Below are 22531 nucleotides of genomic sequence, written 5' to 3'. Positions count from 1 at the left end.
AAAGTGCTTCCCTAAAGGAAAAATATAATCCCCTTTCCAATTACAACAAAAAGAAAATGTTTCTTAGACTAATATTCAATCAGTCAAAACCATTGCAGAATGCATTGGTGGACAGTGAATTACTGGGTTTCTGGGCACATTGGAATCATCATTATGGCATTCTTCCAGGCCCCCTGCCCTTCACAGATAAGAATTCTACTGATGAAGCCCCCATAACCAAGACACTGGATGCTGCTTTCCCAGCTGAGAATCTTCCTCCAAAGTAGCAAACTGAACCAAAGGACTCCCTTGTAAATTCCTTCCATACACCCTCCAATCTTGACTCTATAGGACTCAGCTAAGCTTGTTCAATGAAGTGGGCTCATGCTATCCATACCTCAGCTATTTTCCAACAAGGTGAGCCATCCACATTAAAATGGAACTGGATTTGAAGATTGAGGAGCTTAGGTCCTCAGAGGGCAACTCAAAATGGTGAGACTCTTTTCAGCTTTGGGCCCTAAGTAGAATTAACACGTACAGTCAATATGCTCTTTTTTTTTTTGGTACGTGGGCCTCTCACTGTTGTGGCCTCTCCCGTTGCGGAGCACAGGCTCCGGATGCGCAGGCTCAGCGGCCATGGTTCACGGGCCCAGCCGCTCCGCGGCATGTGGGATCTTCCCGGACCGGGGCACGAACCCGGCAGGCGGACTCTCAACCACTGTGCCACCAGGGGAGCCCCAATCTGCTCTTAAACACCACAAAGAGATGACTTAACTGGCTATGGTTTTTCCAAATTGCCTTAGAATCCAAAAATAATATAAATCTCCCTCCTCACTCTCTGACTTTATAGCATGAGACAACTCTTAAAGGTAGAAGTTTCACATAAATTTCCTTTGGCACTAGGCAGAGAAAACAAAAATGGTTTTTACTGAATTTATTTGTTTGCATTGTTTTTCATCAAAATTATTATGCAGGTAGAACACCCAGGTTATAACATAAAAATTCACCAATCCATTTATGTACTGTTACAACTGAAGTCTTTAAAAAAACATGTAATGTGAGGACTGAGAGTGGTTTTTGAGATTCTGTCCAAGAGGGGAAACTCATTTGTGAACTCACCACTTTGTTATGGGCCATCAGCTGAAGGATGCTGGGTGTCACCCTACTCCAAAATTCTAGTGCTGTCAGTATCGCTGTGAAGCTGAATTCATTCTGACTTTGAACATTTGTAGCTACAGCACTTTGTTCACAATATACGGTCCAGAGCTGAGCAAAGATAAATGCATGGAAAAGAGAACACATGTGCAACACGGAGGTCTGAAAAGGAAGAAAACAGGGAACCGTTACATGCTAGTGGGCTGTGGTGCTCCAAGGAGCCCTCTCCGCACGGCTTCAGCTTTCCAAGGAGCACAGCCAAGGTCATGTAATTCAAGTGATCCAAGGCTGGAGGAGTCGTCTCCAAGTTACAAACTCATGACTCATCACCTCCAAACAATCTGCTCTTCACTCAGTTAGTGGGAGTGCGCTTAGAGACCAAGCATCTTTTCAGAGAGAAGGCACCTTAGTTTGCGGAATAAATCTACCCTCCCCCTTGCCCTTTAATGAAACTGACGTTCCTATCCCTACACTAGATTAGGAAGAACAATCATTCTACCATTTTAGGGTGCTTGCTGATCTGTAACATGGAGATAACAGTACCCTCCTCAAAGAGCTGTAGTTAAGAGTAAATGAGGTGATATACATGAACGCCCTGCCCAGCACTTAATAATTATACTATTAGTCGTGACAGCAGTAGCAGCAGAAGCAAAGATAGTATTCCTGACTAGTATAAGTACTGATAGTATTCCTAACTTGTATAAGTATTGATAGTATTCTTAACTAGTAGTAAGTACAGATAGTATTCCTAACTAGTAATGAGTACTGATTGAGTAAGCACCTACAATGTCGCAGGCACTGTGGTAAAGACTTTTTATAGATCACCTCCGTAATTCTCAAACCATTTCATCTATTTTACAGATGAAAACCTGGAGCTCAGAGAGGTTAAGTAACTTTTTCAATGTCACAGAATTACAAAGTACCATCATGAGGAATCAAACACAGACTGGGTTGAAATATTAGGAACTGACTGCCTAATTCCTTTTGCAAACATCATTCAGGTCATTTGGATGGGTGCCCTATTTGATTTCAGAATAAATCTATTGCAGGTCAGCTTGCCCTGGCCTAAATCCCAGCTGTTCCCAAACCCGCCGTGACCTCCTAGAATTTGCCTAAGCTCTGTGAGGGGACCTTGTCTCCTCATAACTGATTAGTACCAGTGTGTCTAGTTTGCTTGCATAGGTTCATGATTGATGCTTGCCCTGGACTGACTTTAATCCCTTAAGCACATCATCTGTCTCTACAGTTTATAAGTTCCTCTGTGTAAGGGATTCCAACATATACTTTAGTGAGCTCCCAACTGGCCTTATTTTCATTTTTTATCTTCATGTATCTCTAGAGATTTAAGTTGAAAGGCAGTGCATAAAAAATTAGAGTGTAAATTATCTTCCTCTTCATATTTGGTTCTAAAAACTGATCACAGAATTTTTATTGTATTTCTATCCTTGTATTGCTCTTCATTATTTTGAGACAGACATGCCTAGGAAGCTAACTCTTGCTTGCCTCCATAATTTATCTTCATAAAAGTAAACCGAAAAACAATTTAGGGGGAAGGAAAGATAGTCTGGGAATTTGAACAACTTTAAATAAGGCATTAGCACAAAGTTGCTTTCCTAGCATCCACAGGAGGGCAAGTGATAAGATGCATTTTCTTCTCAGAGAAACATAATTGGCTGATAAGGGTTTCCATTAGCAATTTTGATGCATATGGTTTTAATCTTGCAGAAATCACTTACCTTTGATTGCTCTGGAAATCCAATCAGGATAACAATAAGATGATCTGCAATATGGGAACCTGCATCCAGAGGTATTGGCAGGCAGGGAAAGGAGGCATTTGGACACACTGCATTATGAGTGAGGGAACCCAGAAGCAGCCAGGAGAGCAGCCGGATGTGAGACACACACTCAATGAATTCTTTTGGTCTATTAGGGAGGAAGGAAGTGTTAGAGATGTTTTTGTGTTTTCGGTTTCGTTGGGTGCTTAACAAATGCTTATTGATGGAGGGGTTTAAAAGTGTGGTCTTGTAGGCAGTTACATGAAGTAAAACACCAAAGCAACAAAGTGAGAACAAAATGATAAATCTGGTTTTCTGGTTCTGCACTCTAACCCTGGATCTTAGCTTCTTGAGCAAAGAGCAGCCTTTGGCGACACAGGATTAAACATCATTCTTCCACAAACCTGGCTGCCATTCTGACGAGCTTCTCTTTCTAAACTCTTTCCTTTCTTCTCATTAGAAAGTTCTCGGATATCCCCACCAGAAGGGAAGGAATAGGAGAGGAGATAAAATACACAGCCACCCACATTCCTGTTCTCCAGTAATTTTCTCCCCCTGCCCCCCCCCACACCCCACTCCAAACCTTTCCTCTAGCCAGGAAGCTGCCCATGCAAGATGGCAGGTCAAGCGTGCTCCAAGGTCCCAAGTAAACTAGCCCACGGGCACCTCCCTCTTCTCAGCCCCCCTTATGGGCAGGGTCAGGGGCTCACACCTCCTTGAACTCTATTTCATCTCTGACGTAGATTCTGTTCAAGCTATAATCTAAGCTCCTTGAAGGCAGAAACTATGTAAGTGCGCAAATAAATACCTATCAATTTACTTAACTAGTGGGAATTCAGAGTTAAAGTGATAGTTCTAAGCTCCAAGTTCTCATCATCCATCAGGATGACTGAGGTCTTTGTAGGAGGGCAACTTTTATTGCCAGCATGTCATGAAGTACTCGCGTTCAAAAATGCTGCCAGGTCAGCAAATAAGTATGGAAATTGGTCTCAATTCCCATCTCCCTAACCAACCATATTCTATTCTCATAGATCTTCAATGCATTCAGTAGCTCTTACTGAGCCCCAGGAAACTCAGGGGTGTTTCCTGCCTCGTGGCCCGAATAATAAGGGTCTTACCCTTGTTGCATTGCAGAAGGGGGATGATAGAGCCAAGGCAGATAGCGAATCACAGCTTTGTTATCTCTGTGGTTGCCCCGTGAGATTTCCATGGCTGCAATCTGAGCCAGCCCAACTTTGAGATGGCCACCAAAGGTATCTTCATGCAGAGGCTGGGAACATGTCTTCATGTGGCTCTACAAAACCAAGTGGTATTTTGTGACTTTGGCAGAGTAAATGGGGATGTTCCAGGGCGCTCTTTAAGAAGATCAGGTTGTCATTTCCACACCTTCTATCACCACTCCCAAGCATACAACCCATTTAAACTGCTTCAGGGGCTTCCCATTGTTCTTAAGATAATGGGGGAAAAAAATTCCTTAGCATGGCCTAAACAACCTGGAATGATCTAGATACTTCAGATTTCTGCATCTTACCCCTTCATCCTTGTGGTCCAGCTACACTGGCTCTCCATGTTCCCCTCCATCACTGGCCTTTGCTTATGTTGTTCTCTCTCCCTGAAATACTGTTTCTGCCTCTCTTCTCCTAATTAACCCTATTCATTGTTCAGATTTTAGCTCAAGTGTCACTCCCTCCAGGAAGCCTTCCTTGATCTACTTTAGGAGCCTTCCTAACCTCCCTGGTAGGTCATATCACCCTATTAGAAGCTCTCATGCTGCTGTCTACCTCTTTTTCATAGCAATTGTGAAAGTCACAATTTCACTTTCGTTTGTACGAAATTTTCATTAAAATTGGCCATCGCTGAACCAGACTATAACTGAGGGCAGCCACTGTGTCTGTTTTTGCGGATCATCACATCCTTAAATGCCTAGAACAGTGTCAGGCATGTTATTGGTGCTCAATACATACCAGTTGAATTAATTCAGAAAAATGTCGTTGCTCAGTGTGGCTTAGTGGAAAGAGCAGTGAACTGGGAGTTGAGACCTAGGTTCTAGACCCAGTTCTGTCCTAACAGTCACATAGCCTTAGCTAAGCCACTTGCCACTTGACCTTTCTGATCTGTTTCCTAATATGTAAAATCAGAGGGTTGGATTATGTCTACAGTCCCTAACCTTTTGGTCATCATGGATCCTTCTTATTATTTTTCTCTGTATTTTGGAAGTGGCTATAAAGCTATTTAGGTAATATTGTTTCCTCTTCAGACAGCAAAGTGGTTTCAGCGTGGGAAACCAGATTCAGCACGTGTGTGAGCAAACACTAGGGGAGCTTACTCACTAGGGGAGCTTACTCAGAAATGACTGGATTTGGATATTGTGAGAAATCATCGACTTAAATTTTGATTCTACTCTCTGCAGAGCATTTGCAAGTCTATCCCTATCCCAAGAAACACTTGGATCATCTGAGCAGAGTCTGGAAACTGAGTTGGGTGCTGAAGGGACCGTAGCTTTAGCTGATGAACTTCTGGGACGACTAGATCCTATTTATCAAAAAGCCACATTTAGTGCTGGACTGCAATCTGGCTGCTCATCGGGCCATGTCTGGCTCCTCTTCTGCTCTTTGTCTGGGGCCTTCCTCAAATCTCTCGGACTATCAACCTTTTAGCTCCCTAGTCTTCTTGCGGCAGGGAAGTTGACTTGCATCAGCAGTTCATTCCACCCTGCAAAGCAATCAATATCCTCAACAACCTCACTGGGATTTTATCCATATGCAAATGAAATGTTGTTCTGTCTTTAATTATTTTCTGGAAGGAGATAGCTTTAATGCAGATAAAAACCAAAAACAACTTACGTTTGCATAAGGTGTACACATTTCATACAAACTAAAGTTTACAAAAGTGTCTTCACATGCATTATTTCACACCAAACCTTGGAACGGGCAGCAAAGGTAGGTTGATTTAGGTGGGTTTATTAGACTTCCTTTGCTAATGAGGAAACTGAGGCTCAGGGTAGTTAAATGGGTGGCACAGTGAAAAGACGATGGATTGGGGGTCACTACAGTCTTAGGTCACCCCTGATTCCACCACTCAGCAGTAGCGTGATCTTGAGCAAATGACTGCACAACCTTAGGCCTCAGTGTCTACATTGGTAAAATGGGAATATTTTACAATAGGAGTATTCTGAGAATTGAATAAATGGCAAAAGTAAAGGTATGCACAGAACTGGAGCCGCCATGGAAATATCCTTTCCTTTCTTCACTCCCTCTTCACAGAGGTGGAACTCGGTTCTTCAGAATCCCAGGACATGGGCTCATTCAACAGTGCCACCACGGCCTCTCCGGGTCATGATAAATTTCCATCCAGTCTGCTTAATTCCCTAAAAATGTCTCTCCAGTCTCGCTAACCTGAGGGATGAGGGGACGCAGGCCCTCTTACCTTCAGTTTGGTCAGCGTGTGCATGTCTGCCATGAAGTCCAGCACGTCGTTGATGTACTGCCGCACACACTCCATGGCCGCCGTCCCGCACTGAAACACAGAAGGACACGGCGGGGCGCGCGCTCTGAGTCACGGCCTGCACTTTTGCCCTGACGGAAGTGATTGTCTCGCTCTGGTTTCACGCTGTTTACTAATGAGTTGTTTCATTTTCTGGATTTCTGACTCGCTTCGTTGCTCTCAGCCATAGCCTGTGATCGTCTGCCCCAACTTTGGACAAAAATTAATAAAAAGGTTTGTGGTGGAGAGCAAAGAAATGGGATGGCCTAGGGAAGACAGGGTTTACAGGCTTTTTTCCCCCCACTGGGTCATTGAACTGATTTTGTTTGCTTGTTTTTAAACGGGTTGGTATATAAAGATTTAGCTTACGTAAAAGTCATTAGTATCGGTCTTCATGACATGAATCACCTCAAAACAACAGTAACACTTTATCACTCCAGGGAGTCTTAGACACACAAAAAATATGTACCACCAAATTCTACCACCGTAATCTTAGATGTCTTTCTCTATCAAAAAAAAAAAAAAAGGACATAAACAAATAGCATGTTTGTTGAAAGAGTCAAAAATTCTTATATTCAAGCACTTACAACTTCTTATACATAGTAGGTACACTATTAAATAGATACATTTATCATTGTTGAATTCTTGCTAGGGATAATTAAAGAAACAAAATGGTCATCTTCCCCACGTACTAGCAGCGTGTTTGAGAAGTTTTAAAGGAAAAAAAACCATACTTGTGTTTCAGGTTATTAAATGGAATAAACCTGCTCTCTCAGGGCAATGCAGTGAATTTAGGATTATAAACAAAGAAAAGGAAAATGGACAGACAGGCTGCTACATCAAAGCTGTATGAGAGAACTCATACATAAGACTGGATACAGTGTGGATCAAAAGCAGGCCCTCTTTGAAGCCATCTGAATACTATGCTAAGGCCTTTCTTAGCTTTCTTTAGGAAAATCTGGAACATTATATACTTAACTAGCTCACCCAGTGGCTCTCATTTTCCCATATTCATGTAAATCTGCACAGCACTGAACGATATCACCTTCTATCTCTTCTAGAATGTTACGCCTGTCGGTTCCTCTGACAGGATAACAAACAGTAAAATAAGGTCATTGGCAGTTCTGTCAAGAGTGTTTTCCAAGCATTTCATATGTTTTAAGGTTTTCTTCTTTTAATTTAAATCAAGTGAAGGAATTATAAAAGGTTATTGTGCTCCTGCTTTGGGAATATTAGTCCCTTAGTGCAAGAAAGGATTTCCCCCCCGCAGTTTATTCCATTTTCTCTGACCTTTCACATGTCATGCAAATAAGAGCATATACTCTGCTCCTGAATTTCTTGAAAGGGATTTGTTTCTTTCATAGGCAATATTTTATACCATTTCAACTAGGCAAATGTCACAGAAAATAATTACTTGGAGCATTATTCAATATTTGTCTTTTACTCTTGAATTTCAAAAAATGAGAGGAAAGAATTTACTATTACCAGTTACTTTTGCTCTAGAGACAGTAACTAGATCTAATAAAAGGCTTAAAATACACTTTCTAGTCAGGATGACTTCAGTGAGCCATCTACACTTATAAAACAAAGCATATAATTTCCAATTGCCCCCCTTTTTTCTTTTACTTTGCAAAATATAAGTATAACCTTAGTGTGTTATTTTAAAAAACCAAAAAACATAAAGAGTCTAGCTCAACTTGTTTCAAAAGACTTATGTTTATTTCAGTGGGAAAACTGATGATAAAGGAGTTGAAAACATACTCTAATCTCAAAAACATGAATTGAAGTGAACCACATCCAATTCTTTCTCAAAACTTGTATCTGATTTTAAAGTTACATTTCTTACATTATAAAGATAACACGTGTTCGATGTAGAAACCTTGGAAAATACAAATTAATAAAAGAAAAAGAAAAATCACCATAATCCTAATTCCTGCTCTCCACCTCTGAGACAGCCACTGTTAATATTTCCAAATATTTTTAATGCATATAACATACACACATATATAATTTTTTATAAGATTGAGATAATGAATTTTGTCGAAAGCTTTCTCTGCATCTATTGAGATGATCATATGGTTTTTCTCCTTCAATTTGTTAATATGAGATAATTTTTTCTAACCTGCTTTTTAATTAGATTCATCATAAGCATTTTCCAATTAATTAAATATTCTTTGAAAATTTGATTTGGTCCACATAATAGTCTATCTTATAGATGTACTTTATTTTATTTAAATAATACCCTAATGTTGCACATTAATTTTGTTTCCATATTTTTGCTATTTTAAATGCTACTTTAATAAATATACTTGTAGATAATTCTTTATGTGCTTGTAGATAATTCTATATTTAATTACTTTCTCAAACATATTCCTAGAAGTAGATTGTCAACTCTTTTTCAGCAAAACTGACTATCACCAGTAGCTTTTAAGAATTTTTGTTTCGGGCTTCCCTGGTGGCGCAGTGGTTGAGAGTCCGCCTGCTGATGCAGGGGACGCGGGTTCGTGCCCCGGTCCGGGAGGATCCCACATGCTGCGGAGCTGCTGGGCCCACGAGCCATGGCCGCTGAGCCTGCGTGTCCGGAGCCTGTTGCTCCGCAACGGGAGTGGCCATAACAGTGAGAGGCCCGCGTACCGCAAAAAAAAAAAAAAAAAACAAGAATGCTTGTTTCACTTCATCATCAGTAAGTTTCTTTGTTAAGAAAAACCTGCTGATTTGCTAACTGATTTTAGATTTTTATATTTTAATTTATATTAAATTAATTTATATTAATTTACAGTTCACTGATTGCTAGTGAGGGTAAAAGGCTTATTTTGAATGGCTTATTGGTCATTGGAAAGGGTTCTATATGTAGAGCTATAACTGTTGCTATTTTGTTGTTTTGGAATATTTGTCTTTTGTTGATTTCAATAAACCTTTACATATTAGGGATATTATTTTTTAGCTATCGCATAGGTAGCAAATATTGAGTTTTAGAGAATTAAATAAGGAAACCAGTGAGTGCTGGGCAGAGACTGGCTAGCTACTCACAGAACCATTTTTCTTCTTCCCTAGGATGCACTAGACCACATTTCCCATCCTCCTTTGCAGTCGGGTGTGGCGGAGTGACTGAGTTCTAGCCAATGGAACGTGAGTAAGAGAAATGTGCACCACTTTTAGACCTGGCCCATGAAAACGTTCCATGTACCATATTCCCTTCTCTTTCCCCAACCACCAGCTGATTGCAGAGGACTGCACATGACAGAAGAAAACTGATCCCCAAGTGCTCATGTGGAAGTCCTCCTCCCTTTGTTAATCTGGACACCTGTTCAAACTTCACTTGAGCAAACAATAAACTTTTTTGGAGCTAAGTTGCTAAGAACTGGAATTTTATCTCATAGCATCTTGTATTACCCCAACTATTGTCAAGAACCTTTTAAAAAAACCCAGAATCTATTAATCTACTCCTAGAAATCTATTATAAAGAAATAGTCTAAAATATGAACAAAGATTTAAGCACAAAGATGTTTATCACACATTAGTTACAATTGCAGAATACTGAAAATAATGAAACTATCCAACAATAAGTAGTGTTTGTTAATAGTATTTTTTTTACTTTTAGTTGTATTTTATTGAAATATGTTTGACATATAATGATGTAAATTTAAGGTGTATAACATGTTAATTTGATGCATTTATATATTGTAATATAACTGCCATCGTAACGATAATTAGTACCTATATCACATTATGTAATTATCCTTTCTTTGTGGTAGGAATAATTAAGTTTTAGTCTCTTAGCAAGTTTGATTATTATAATGCAATTTTGTTGTCTATATTCACTGACCTGTGCATTATATCTCTAGGACTTTTTTACTGCTCATTGTAAGTCTGTACCCTTAAACATCACCTGTCCTGTCCCCCTACCTCCATTAATATTACTTTTAATAGTTAATGTTTACTCAGCACTTACTATATATTTAACACCATGCTAATGTGCTTTACATGCATTATCTCATTCAATCCTCAACCTAGACCTTAGGCCCTATTATATCCCATTGTACAGATAATACAAATCAAAGCATCATGGGTTAAATAACCTTCCCGATCACACAGCTAGTAAATGTCAGGCCTCAAACTCAGGTGTGAATCAAAACCCATATTGTTAACCACTATTATATGGGCAGTCACATGAGGTAACGTCACTTTGGGGAAAATGCTTATGACATTTGAAGCCAAAGCTGCATCTATATTACGGTTTGACTATATTTAAAAATATACATAGAAAAAGAAAATACATTAGTATGTTAGCAGTAAAATTATCTCTGGGTTGAATGACTGTTATTCTTCCTCTCTCATAATATTTCTCCACATCAAAAAACAAAATGAAGTAATGTTTAGTGTGCTGTGGATAAAACTGGTATGCTTATAAATGTAAATGAATAAAACCTTCTTGGAAAGCGACATGGGAATACGTATTGTGAAGATGTCCCTGCCCACTGACTAAGGAATTTATCCCAAGGATATCATTCAAAATAAACATGAAGAGGATCTTTGTGTATATGCTATATACTATGCTATGCTATACAAGCAAAGAAACTAGAAAACATATAGATTTCCAACAATATGGGAATAAGCAAATTAGGATACTGAATAGATTAAAACATGTAAAAAATTTCTAAAACAATAGGGTTCTTATTTTAGGGCAGAAGGATTATAAGTGATCTTTTTTCCTTATTAAAATTTTTCTCAGACTTCCCTGGTGGTGCAGTGGTTAAGAATCCTCCTGCTAATGCAGGGGACACGGGTTTGAGCCCTGATCCGGGAGGATCCCACATGCCGCGGAGCAACTAAGCCCGTGCACCACAACTACTGAGCCCACGTGCCACAACTACTGAGCCTGCGCTCTGGAGCCCGCGAGCCACAACTACTGAACCTACGTGCCACAACTACTGAAGCCCGCGCGCCTAGGGCCCGTTCTCCACGACAAGAGAAGCCACCGCAATGAGAAGCCCGTGCACCGCAACGAAGAGTACCCCCGCTCGCCGCAACTAGAGAAAGCCCACGTGCAGCAATGAAGACCCAACACAGCCAAAAATAAATACATAAATACGTAAACAAATAAACTAAAAAAATTTTTTCTCTACTGAAAATTTAAATAAATTTTTCCCATTAATAATTTATATCTCTAAGTTTTCTCAGTTTGTTGCAATAACCTTGCTATCAATAAGTTATTGTGGTTTCTCACATTCAATCCTATCTATAAGAATCTCGACATATTTCACCAAATAGTTCACTAGTTGATGATAACAGAAGTTTTTTTTCAATTTTCAGAGGAAATATTATAAAGGAAAACAAGGTATTAAATGCTTATTTCTTTCTGGCAGTAGTTAAATCAAATTGGTTAACAGAAGCCAGTGTAAGAAAACTGATTCTGGAAAAATTGAACTTTAATCAAATCTATGCTGTATGCCTGGTAATTTCTTCCCTCTCCTTAATTGGCTGCTTCAATTTCATTCATGTTTCCTGGAATTAAAAGTTTCCAGGGGCAGAGATTGATTTAAATTTTCACCAGTGCTCTTTCAAACAAGATACTAATGATTTCAATTTTACAGTATTTGTTCTATCAAAAGCGAACCAGGACACAGGCCAAAAGTACCTCTTGGCTAAATGGGGAAATGAGTAATAGAAAATGTGGATAGTTAACTCGGTCAGGACTTACTCCAGGTACAGAGGCGATCATCTGCTTGCTCAGGATCGTTGACTCAGCTAGTTTGGTTCCAGCATCTGCACAAATAAACTAATAAGAAATTGAAAGGATAATTATTTTTAAGAGCATTTGGACAGTAATAAGGAATTTGTAATTTCATTAACTTGGCTTAAGTTCATTAGCGTTTACTTTGGTGACAAGCTGCCCTAGATATATGGGACTTGCTAGTCATGAGAGTTCATTCCTACCAGAAATTCAGAATCGTAGTACTGGGATTAACACACAGATTCTCACTTTAACCAGACAGTAGTTCAGTGGCACTGAAGTGCCACATTCAATCAAGGAAGAAAGGAAAGGTGTCAGCGTTGTCAGATTTATTCTGAAGTCATGCTATTTACTCTTCAGCACTTTTTGACAGTTCCTGAATTTTCATAGATTTTCCGGACTTCTGTCATTATACCATACATTTAGACTGAAAACAGAAAAACAGTCAACTTCAGAGTGAGGACTGTACCTGTTTCTTCCCCTCCGAGGCCCCTCAGTATCTGGTCTTTCTCCTCCCACTTCATTCATACCCCCCCCCCCCCGCCCCGCCTCCCTCTCTGTATCCCCACAGGACTTTCCACACATTTCCATTGTAACAGTCATCACATCAGGTTGCAATGATCTACAAGTCTATTTCTCAACTGGCTACAAGATCTTCGAGACCACAGATTTGATGCAGCTCACGCCTGGCACTAGCTTCGTGCCTGACATCTCGGAGGGGCTCGGCAAGAGTTTGTGAAATGAGACGATTGATCAGGTATGACTCGAGATCATGGTGAGGATGGATTTGTCAGCTTACAACCTGATTTGCTTCATTACAGATTTTTACAGGTGTTTCCTACTTAATGCAATGCCCAACTGTTTATTAATGGTTTTAGGGGGAAAGTCAAACATGAAGTCTGTAGAGTTTGCTATGAGCAGCTAGCTCCTGGTTAGTTTCTCTTTCCTGGCCTCTGGCCCCAGTCACTTGAGGATACAAAGCTGCAGCTATCCAGAGCTCAGAGGTTCTGAAAGAAGCTTTGACCCTGACAGCTCTTCCTTCTGATTCATTTCACTCTCATACTGCAAGAGCATGGTAAATTTAGGTAGGTCAGCCAGGCAGGCATGGTCCCCGTCAAACTGAGGAGAAGCAGTACGGATCGGGGTAGCAGAAAAAGTCTCAAGGAGGACGAGGAACAAAACCCAGCATGTTGTCAGGTTAGCCAGAGATCGGAATCTAGGCGTTATTAACAGGCAGCATTGGCCAATAAGGTGAAGCTCTAACGTCAAAAGACTTTCTGAGGGTCAGGGGCCTGTAGACTTCTCATCTGGGGCCATGAGCTGGTTTTCAAGTGTGGGAGAGGCGGTCCTCCCTGAAAGGTATTTCGGGACAGGTAACTGAGCTGGAGCTGAGACGACAGCAAGCAGAGCTGTCCCTGAAAGCCGCATGGCAGGAGTGGACACAAATCTCCAGGCTCACATTCTATCCTCTCCATTTGCCTCGCAGACAGTTAGAGAAAGCTGAAGAATCTATTTGGCTATTAACTCTGAAGACCAGCTAGTAACATCTAGGGAACACCTAAAATTTTCTATTATTTTATTCAAGAATGCTTTATGTCTGCTCTCCTAACTTGGACTTATTTCTAATAAGAAAAAGTAAATAAATGAGGATAAATAATAATAATGAAGCCTACAACCTTGGCAAACCTCTAAGTAAAAAAGGAAAATATTTGAGGGACTTCTCTGGTGGTCCAGTGGTTACGACTCCACTGAAGGGGGCACGGGTTTGATCCTTGGTGGGGGAACTAGGATCCCGCAAGCCGCGCAGGGCGGCCAAAAAAAAAAAAAAACTAATAAAATATTTGATAGAGGTACATAGTGAAAAGAAGGAACACTCCCAACCTCCTGGCAGATACTGCATGTTTTCCCAAAAAACGTATTTTCAAAAGTTATCAGAGTCTGCCATCTAAGACAAACGACTTATAATAAGTTCCAAAAGCCCCGTCAGGACTCCAACGTTTTAATTAATTTCTTTACAGCAGAACCAAGAGACTGCACAGCTAAGAGAGGCAAAAAGAAAAGAGAGAGATGCATCTAACTGTGGGTGAAGTGGGTAGGAGTCCTCTGCAGTATCCTCTGTAAGGATGGTGCAAACCCTGACCCCTAAAGTATGCTTGCAAGCCTGGCTGTGCACTTAAGGGCAAGAGAAAATGTGTGAAGAAGCAAAATTTCAAGTGTCTGTATCTCCCTCAGCAGAAGCCTTTCTCCCTCACCAAACTCAGGTTAGAGCTTCACCTTATGGCGTAGCATAACGTAAGCAGGTTGTCAGCCATGTAGTGTTAAGATTTGAGGCCAAATTCAAACGTCCGATCTGCGAGAGCTAATAGATAACTTCAGAAGTCAGAATTAATTTTTTTAAAAATCACTCTAAAAGGTATGGAGGAGTCTCAGAGAGTCTGATGTACTAAAAGGCATAAAAGTACATAAACCTCTAAAATCATCTACTACTTTTTATCAATGTCTTTTCCTCCTGTGTAATTTTACGTAATATGTATGACTAAAACCTTAACAAACATTTCTGTCTTCATTTTATATAGCTGCCAACTGAAAAACTCCATTATTATTTTATAGAGTTGTTCAAAATATAAAGATATAACAAAATCAGAGGGAAAAAGAATGATGGCTACAGAAGGAAGAATTCAGTACTTTTAGATAGAAATATGCCACTGAAATAGGCACTCCCGCATGAATACAAAAGAAACGCAATACCCATTATGTGTCATTACTAAAATCATTATCAAAATGATAATAAAATAGGATCACCACCTATCATCCCAGAGAGTGATCAGATTATTACTAACGCAACAAATATTAATTACCCCACATCAATAGTATCTGGGAATTAAAAACAACAGCCGTAACTCTGCCATTTCTTTGTCCTCCAGCCCACAACTAAACTATCTTTAAAAGAAAACCTTTCACCCACATGATTTCTCACAGCTTGAATATGCAGGTGTATCCCACACAGTGGGAGTGTTACATGCAAATTAGCAGAATGTCTACTCTTGACACATAATAGGAGCTGAGGAAATTCTTTTGGATTTGAGCCTATATAGATTTTATGGTAGCTTTCAATGAGTTATCACTCCATTATGAAAACTCTAATCCATCCTGAGAACAATAGCTTATTACACATAAAATATCTACAGCATGACAGCAGAAGAGAAAATGTTATAAGTGAAAGCAAAAATGTCAACAGATCTAAATTAAAACAAGATAGGGCAACTGTCCAAAGTATAAAAGGGGAACTACACCCTGATGGTCAACAATAGTAGATTCTGAAGAATACATATATTTTTTCTATTTGGAAAATTCTTTCCTGTCTCCATGCCTCTTTTTCCTTTTTTAAAAAATCCACTTGAACATTTAAGGCCACCTGATTGTATATGTAAGTTAAAACAAATAACAGGAGTGATGGCTGAACAACCATAATACAGCAGACTGGGAGATACTCCACAGTGCCAGGCCTCCAGGAAGAAGTTCTAGAAATTGAAAACCAGATTGGTACCTGTCACTGCCTTGAAATGTTTAGAACCTGAATGACCCTGCATCCCTTGGGCAAGTGTTCCATTGTCCTTTAAAGGAACACTCTTACTGCCAGAGTATTTGGTAAACAACAAAAGTATGGTTTACCCATGAAAAGAATTATGAACAGCCTCATATCTGTGAACTCATCTATCTACTAAGTTATTAATTAGAGAAGTACAATAGTAGAGGGAATATCCTAGTGGTTCCCTGTGGGGTGAAAGAACCAATGGTAAATCCAAGGTCTGAGCAACTGACTCTCTTCTCGCCAATGGGGCTACTGTCACTCATGATGGATCACCAGGGGACTTTTGGTTTTTTTACTTCTAAGCTTTAAGAAATTTATCTTTTTAAAAATTTTATAGTGGAGTGTAGTGGATTAACAATGCTGCGTTAGTTTCAGGTGTACAGCAAAGTGATTCAGTTATACATATACATGTAGCTATTCTTTTTCAAATGCTTTTCCCATTTAGGTTGTTACATAATACTGAGCAGAGTTCCCTGTGCTATACAGTAGGTCCTTGTTGGTTATCCATTTTAAATACAGCAGTGTGTACATGTCAGTCCCAAACTCCCAATCTATCCCTCCCTCTCACCCTTCCCACCAGGGGACTTTTTCCTTCCAGTTGTTACTTTCTTTTCTTTTTCCAAGTTGCGTTTTCAGTTAAACAGAGCCGCCTCCAGTGTCCTGAGATGACGGTCATGATATCCAAGAAGGAAGTCGCTATCTGCCCCAGACACATTGTCTGTTCATATTGTGAATCTGGTCTCCCAGGTACCAGGAACTGACACTGCCCACCAGTGAAGGGGAAAGCTTCTCTCTGACTCCATGCTAGATTCTCTGGTTTAAGAGAAACTACCAGAGAACAGGCTACCACTTCTGCTACCCGCTTGAACATTTGTCAAGGGCAAGAGAAAAAGGAACGGGGAAACCCTGCAGAAAGATGCACCGCTTTCTGTAGTGAGACAAAAGATGCTTCTCCCTCATCCCATGAGTGGCCCCGTGGCAGACTTTTCTCCACAACTTAGCCAGGAAGCACAGCGGGGAAAAGGGAACTACTTTTGTTTTTTTTAAGGTACACCTCACTTTTATTCCTCTCAGTAATTTTTTCATTACTGGTTTATTCCGAGTTTATAGAACAAGGATATGTTACTTCAAAATGGCATGGTGTTTAATATTTTTTGTTGGAGAAGGTCGAAATATTATTCACTAGGTTGTTCCTCGTGGGCATGATCTCCAAGTGTCCCCCCCCCAGATATCTCTTTGATCTAAATAATTTTACAATCTGATTTTTAAATTTAACTTAATGACTCAATGACAAATACATATCTGTTTTTAAAGATGAAAATGTTATACATTTGAAATGGCATGAGAGAACCCAAAATACACAGAAGAATTTACTTTTTTGTCTTCCTTCTTCCTAAAGCTAATTTGTGTTTGTTATTTATTCACCTAGCTGGGATGTAATAACCACTGTTTTCAGGGTCTCCCGAAGCACTGAGCAATTTAAACTGTCGGTGTTCTTTCACTGTCTTGTGACAAGTGCTTATTACAGCCAGCTAATGTACTTCAGAGAAAAACCCGCCCCCAGTTGCAGTCACAAAGCGGGGTGCTAGAACCCAAGAAGATCAGCCACACAGACCGGCTCTGCCAGGATTGAGGGCAATCAAGGGACCAGCCTCTGATGCCCGCAGGAAAGCACCTTCAGGGCCTGGAAACTGAGGTTGCTTTGAGGTGGCATGTCCCCAATCTAAACGCTATCAGAAGCAAGTGACTTCCGGACACTGTCAACCTGCTGGCCTTACCTCCCTCGTGGGCTACGTCACTAAGCCTAGGTCACCTGCCCTCTCTTCCAAACCAGTGTTGATCTTATTAACCTCTATGGTCAGTTGCATCAAAGTCACTTGTACTCAAAAGTGGTGTTGCTGCTGATGTGTGAAGAGGTAGGACTGGCCAATGGCAACGCACTGGAAGAGATTCAATCTGTCTCTTCTTAGGAACACAGATATTTCCCGGCTATGCTTTGCTTCTGTCTCCCTCTTGGGCTGTCCAGCATCTTGGTACAATGGGAGCCAGTTCACTCTGACTATATCATGCCCAACATCCACTGCCACCATTTTCCAGCAGTCACTCCTCTCAGAAAGCATCACTGTGCCTGGGAAAGCTCTTTAAACATGACTTAAGACCATTCTTCACTGAAAGTATACCAACTTTTTATTAAATCTCAAGCCTTTGAGAAAAACTCGGTTCTGTTCCCAAGGATTACTAGTATAAGGCGGGGGAAGAAGCGGACCAGTTAGTGGATATTAAATGGTTAATGACAAGGGTATTCCTTCTCTCCTCCCAGGTAAACCCCCAAACTTCTGCACACCCTTCAAAAACATACGATCCCTTTTCTACACTACTTCCCTCCTCAGTACACACCTCTGCTACCGTACCCATCACACTGCGTTGGGAATTTTTGTTTCGATGTCAGCTACTCCCATCAGACAGGAAACTCCTGGGAGGAAGGGGCCATGACATTCATCTCTGCTTCCCCAGCACCTGGGCCACGTCAGGGCTCATAACGGTTAATGAGTCTTCCTCCATTTCCCAGGCTGAGCTGGCCGCTCCCTCCTCTACAGTAGTTTATATACCGTACAGATTTTCAGTATACTGGTTAGCACGTTATAGGGGTAGGGCCTATGCCTTTATATCTCTATATCCCCAGAACCTAGCCGAAGATAGGTGGTCAGTAAATATTTGTAGTGGGAAATAATGCTGAATAGTCAAATATGGCCAGACGATGGAAGACCTTGACAATTCGGGTACCACAAGGTCACTGGAGGTTTTCGATGCACAGAGTGATATGATAAAGAGCAGAGTTTTAGCAAAATTCCTCTAGGCAGCCATAGGCTATAAGACTGGATTGACGTGGGGAGAAATGAACGGTGCAAAACGCTAAGAGCTATTAACGGTAATCCGGGCAAGTGATGTGCGGGCCCTGACTAGGCTGTGCTCTATACTGATTAGACCCTGTGGTCAGGTGCTTACGCTACTTATGCCAGCTGTGTGATCGTGGGCAAGTCACTGACCCCCCATCCCGAGCCGCGGTCTCCTCACCTGCGGTACAGGACCAATGCCTCTCCCGGCTGAAGGAGTGAGGGGGATACATAAAACCCCAGCATGCTGCCTGGCACTTAATAGGTGCTCCATTAATTTCCCCTTCTCCCTCATCTCTCCAAATGGCACCCAAGGTACCTAAGATTCAGGGAAACCTGTCTAGTTCCTTGATATCAAGCTCCATTTTCCTTCATTTATTTAAGCTCAACCTTGTAGGACCAGACTCTGGGACTGGCCATAACGCTCAGCAGGGGAGAACTGAAACAGCTGTGACACACTTCCTGGGTACTTTGCACAAAGGCAGTCTGAATGATACCCTGATCCCAGCTGCAGCTCATGACCAAGTCTTTAAAACCAGGCTCAACCTTTGGGGTAAGAGGCAGGATCCCAGTTTACCTGATCCCTTGCTGACACCCCTGGCATGGCCAGCCTTTTTCTAAACCCATCCTCATGTCGTTATTTCTAAATTTATTCCATCTTTCTGCTGAAGCCTCCCTTTATTGCTTGAAGATGGTCAGCCTCTGGTGCTGAACTCCAACCCCAGGCAGAGTTTGGCCTGCACCCACCAGTCCTTTGTGACCCAGTTCAAACGCCACTTCCTTCATGAAGTCTTCCCTGATTTCACACCATATGAGGTAAGATGCCTCCTGCTCTTAACTCCCCCCTAGGACTTTACCTACATCTCTTTCTCACTCATGGCACTAATTGCAGCCTATCTTGTGTGATCAAAACCGGCACACTTGCCTAAGATGCTGAGCTTAGGATGCCAGGGATGGAGAGCCAAAGCCTCTCGTAAGCAGCCCTACAACCAAAAGCATTAATCTTTGCAAGTTCTCTAGAGCCTGTCTGGTATGTGTTCAAGCCCTGCCCCCTGCCTTAGGGCTCCTGTGGTGCTGGTTCTTTCACACCCACATCCCACCCTGGTTGGACTCAGTCCGTCCTCCCTTTTGACCATATCTGGCTGGGCCCACCCTCACTTTCACTTCTGCTTCACAGAGATTTGGCGACCCATCCATACTCGCGCGACTCTGCGATCAGACCTCAGCCTCCGGGTCGCTCACTTTTGGCTTCGTTAGTCCTGCCTCAGCTCTGGTAGCCAATAATGGGCTGCCCCTCCAACCTACTGGACCATAAACTTCTCGCGGACACATTATCGTTTCATTCTTCTTTTTTGTCTCTCACAGAACTAGTTCCACAGTAGGAACAAAATAAATACTCCTTTTCCGGTCTTTTTTGGCCAGTGGAAGTGCCAAGTGCATAGTGATAGACAGATCATGGCTCACGTAAGATATATTATTTCTTATCTCTGGACAGACATTGACTTTATGCACATGTCCCACACCTTCCTTAAATTTTCCAAACATAAGTGAATTTCATGAAAAGTGAAATGAGGCATAAGCCTACCTGGACAAGCAGAAGGAGGTTTGTATCCGGTAAAGGAGATTTGAGCTTCAGGGCCTGCAGGAGTTCTAGAACAACACTACGAGACAAATAGAATTTATCCCTCTCCTAAACGAAACAAGAGAGAAGAAGGTAAGCGATTTCTAAAACTTCAATTAGAATAGATCTATGTCAAAAGAGCTTCCAAAAGATTCACAGGTCAGAAATAAGAAACAGTATTTTAAAATGCATAATGAACTGTCCTTAAGAAATAAACCCAAGAAAAAGAGCATTTTTGTGTTTGTAATGAGTTTAGTGAAGCACTGAGAACACATAATTTAACGGATAAGAAAAAGACAGGCTACCTCTTAAAGACTGAAACCACGAGATTTGGTTCTTATCCACAGTGGAGAGGTTCCAAGAACTGCAGAAACTAAACAAATCTAAAAGGATGTTTTTCAATAGAAAATGATTTACAGAAAAACATGTAACACTGTTGAAAGGGTCTCATATCCTCTCAAAAGGAACTTACTTTTTAAGTGGACTATTTCAAGCATACAGAAAATTAGAGAGATGGAATGCATCATCTACCTATTACCCATCTTTGTTAAATCATAGCATTTTGCTTTATTTAATACTTTTTATCAAAAATCAAACATCACAGAAATAGTTGAAGCTACCTATACAGTGCTCTCTTTTCTTTCTCCCTTCCTTGAAATAGCCACTATTTTGAATCTGGTGTTTATTATTTCATGTACTACACTTTTACTACATATGTATACCTCCATTATAAGGCTTACTATTATTTTTGCTTGTTTTTAACTTTCTATAATGTTATCATACAATGCAAATCTTTCTGCAACTTATAATTTTTTACTCCATTTTATATATATATATATATATATTGTGTGTGTGTGTGTGGTACGTGGGCCTCTCACTGTTGTGGCCTCTCCCGTTGCAGAGCACAGGCTCCAGACACGCAGGCTCAGCGGCCATGGCTCACGGGCCCCGCCGCTCCGTGGCATGTGGGATCTTCCCGGACCGGGGCGTGAACCCATGTCCCCTGCATCAGCAGGCGGACCCTCAACTACTGCGCCACCAGGGAAGCCCTCCATTATATTTTTGAAGTGAGTCCCTGTTGATACATATAGTTCTCATTCTTTCAACTAAACAGTTTAATGATGTTTTATTGTATGAACATAGTGAAATTCATTGATCTGTCCTTGTTAATGCAATGCTAGAATATTTTCAATTTTGTAAGCTTTATGTATTGTCAAATATAGCACACATGCAGAAAAGTACATAAAATATAAGTGAACAGATTAGCATAGATTGAACACTCATGTAATCAGCACCCAAGTCGGGTACACATCACAAGCACCTTAAAAGTCCCCTATGTGTCCTTTCTTGATCATAACCAACTTATTGGAGACCCTGTAGGTCTGTATCCACTGTCTTTTCTTTCTACTCATTCTCACTTGTGGTGTCTTGCCTCCTCATATGTCTGGTTTTATCTTTGCATGTTGCATCCTTTATTTTTAAAATATTTTTAGAAATAATTTGAGGCCTGAAATGTTATCTTCCTCCAAAGAGCTTTCTGTTCATTTTTTACCAGGTACTGGAGGCACTAGTGATCCAGGGTTACCTTAATACACATACAAACCTTGTAATATCTTATATTGGGCCACCAAAGGTCTTGACAGGGATCTGTGTCCATGTGAGGACAACTTTACCTCTGGGTTATCTTTACTTAGTGGTCCCAGCCAAAAGGTGCAGGAGGTGCAGGATCAGAGAGTCTCTACTCTTGGACGGTCCCGGATTCTGACTTTTTTCCCCCCAGCCTCCTGGATCTTCCAGAATTGTCACATCTTTCAGATAGGCAAACACCCCCCAGAGCAAAAAAAAGGTCTTCAGTGCTAGGCTCACATCTCTGCATTTCTGTGTTCTCTCAGATCTTAGCCTGGTAATTCTATATCTGGTTAGCACTTTGATGATTTTTTAAAGTTTTCAGAGAATAGTTTGTTCACTTTTTTAAGAAACTTTTCAAATCCAGTGGGAGGATACATTCAAATTATCTAGTCCATCAGTATCAGGAGAGAAAGTCTAGGATATTTATTGGAATTATACTAAATTTATAGGTTATTTTGTGAGAATTAGCTATCTTTATTATGCTGGGTCCTCATTCATGAACATGAGATCTGTCTCCATTTATTTAACGTTGTTTAATAAAATTTTCTGGTTATCTCCATAAAATTCTTGCATATTTTTGTTAGATTCATTTTTTGTTGCCACAATAAATGCTATTTTAACAGTACATTTTATAATCATTTGTAGCTGAATAATTAAAGGTAGACGATT

The 22531-nt window shown here is 40.7% G+C and overlaps 1 protein-coding gene across 2 annotated transcripts in view; it reads right to left on the bottom strand.

Moving 5' to 3' along the window:
* UNC79 (unc-79 subunit of NALCN channel complex) overlaps positions 1–22531 on the bottom strand; it is a 195729-nt gene that overhangs the window by 12076 nt on the left and 161122 nt on the right. For both annotated transcript variants that reach the window (XM_024759179.1, XM_024759171.1), the window contains 6 exons: positions 20198–20302; positions 12094–12171; positions 6336–6425; positions 4028–4203; positions 2871–3057; positions 1099–1296 (listed from right to left, as the gene is read on the bottom strand). In XM_024759179.1, coding sequence (XP_024614947.1) covers positions 1099–1296; positions 2871–3057; positions 4028–4203; positions 6336–6425; positions 12094–12171; positions 20198–20302 — 834 coding nt within the window. The remainder of the gene's footprint in view (positions 1–1098; positions 1297–2870; positions 3058–4027; positions 4204–6335; positions 6426–12093; positions 12172–20197; positions 20303–22531) is intronic.

This window comes from Neophocaena asiaeorientalis, unplaced genomic scaffold (genome assembly GCF_003031525.2).
Source record: "Neophocaena asiaeorientalis asiaeorientalis breed wild unplaced genomic scaffold, Neophocaena_asiaeorientalis_V1.1 scaffold476, whole genome shotgun sequence".
Classification (NCBI taxonomy): domain Eukaryota; kingdom Metazoa; phylum Chordata; class Mammalia; order Artiodactyla; family Phocoenidae; genus Neophocaena; species Neophocaena asiaeorientalis.
The sequence above is the reverse complement of the archived record's forward strand: the minus strand, read 5'-3'. Positions and strand labels throughout refer to the sequence as shown.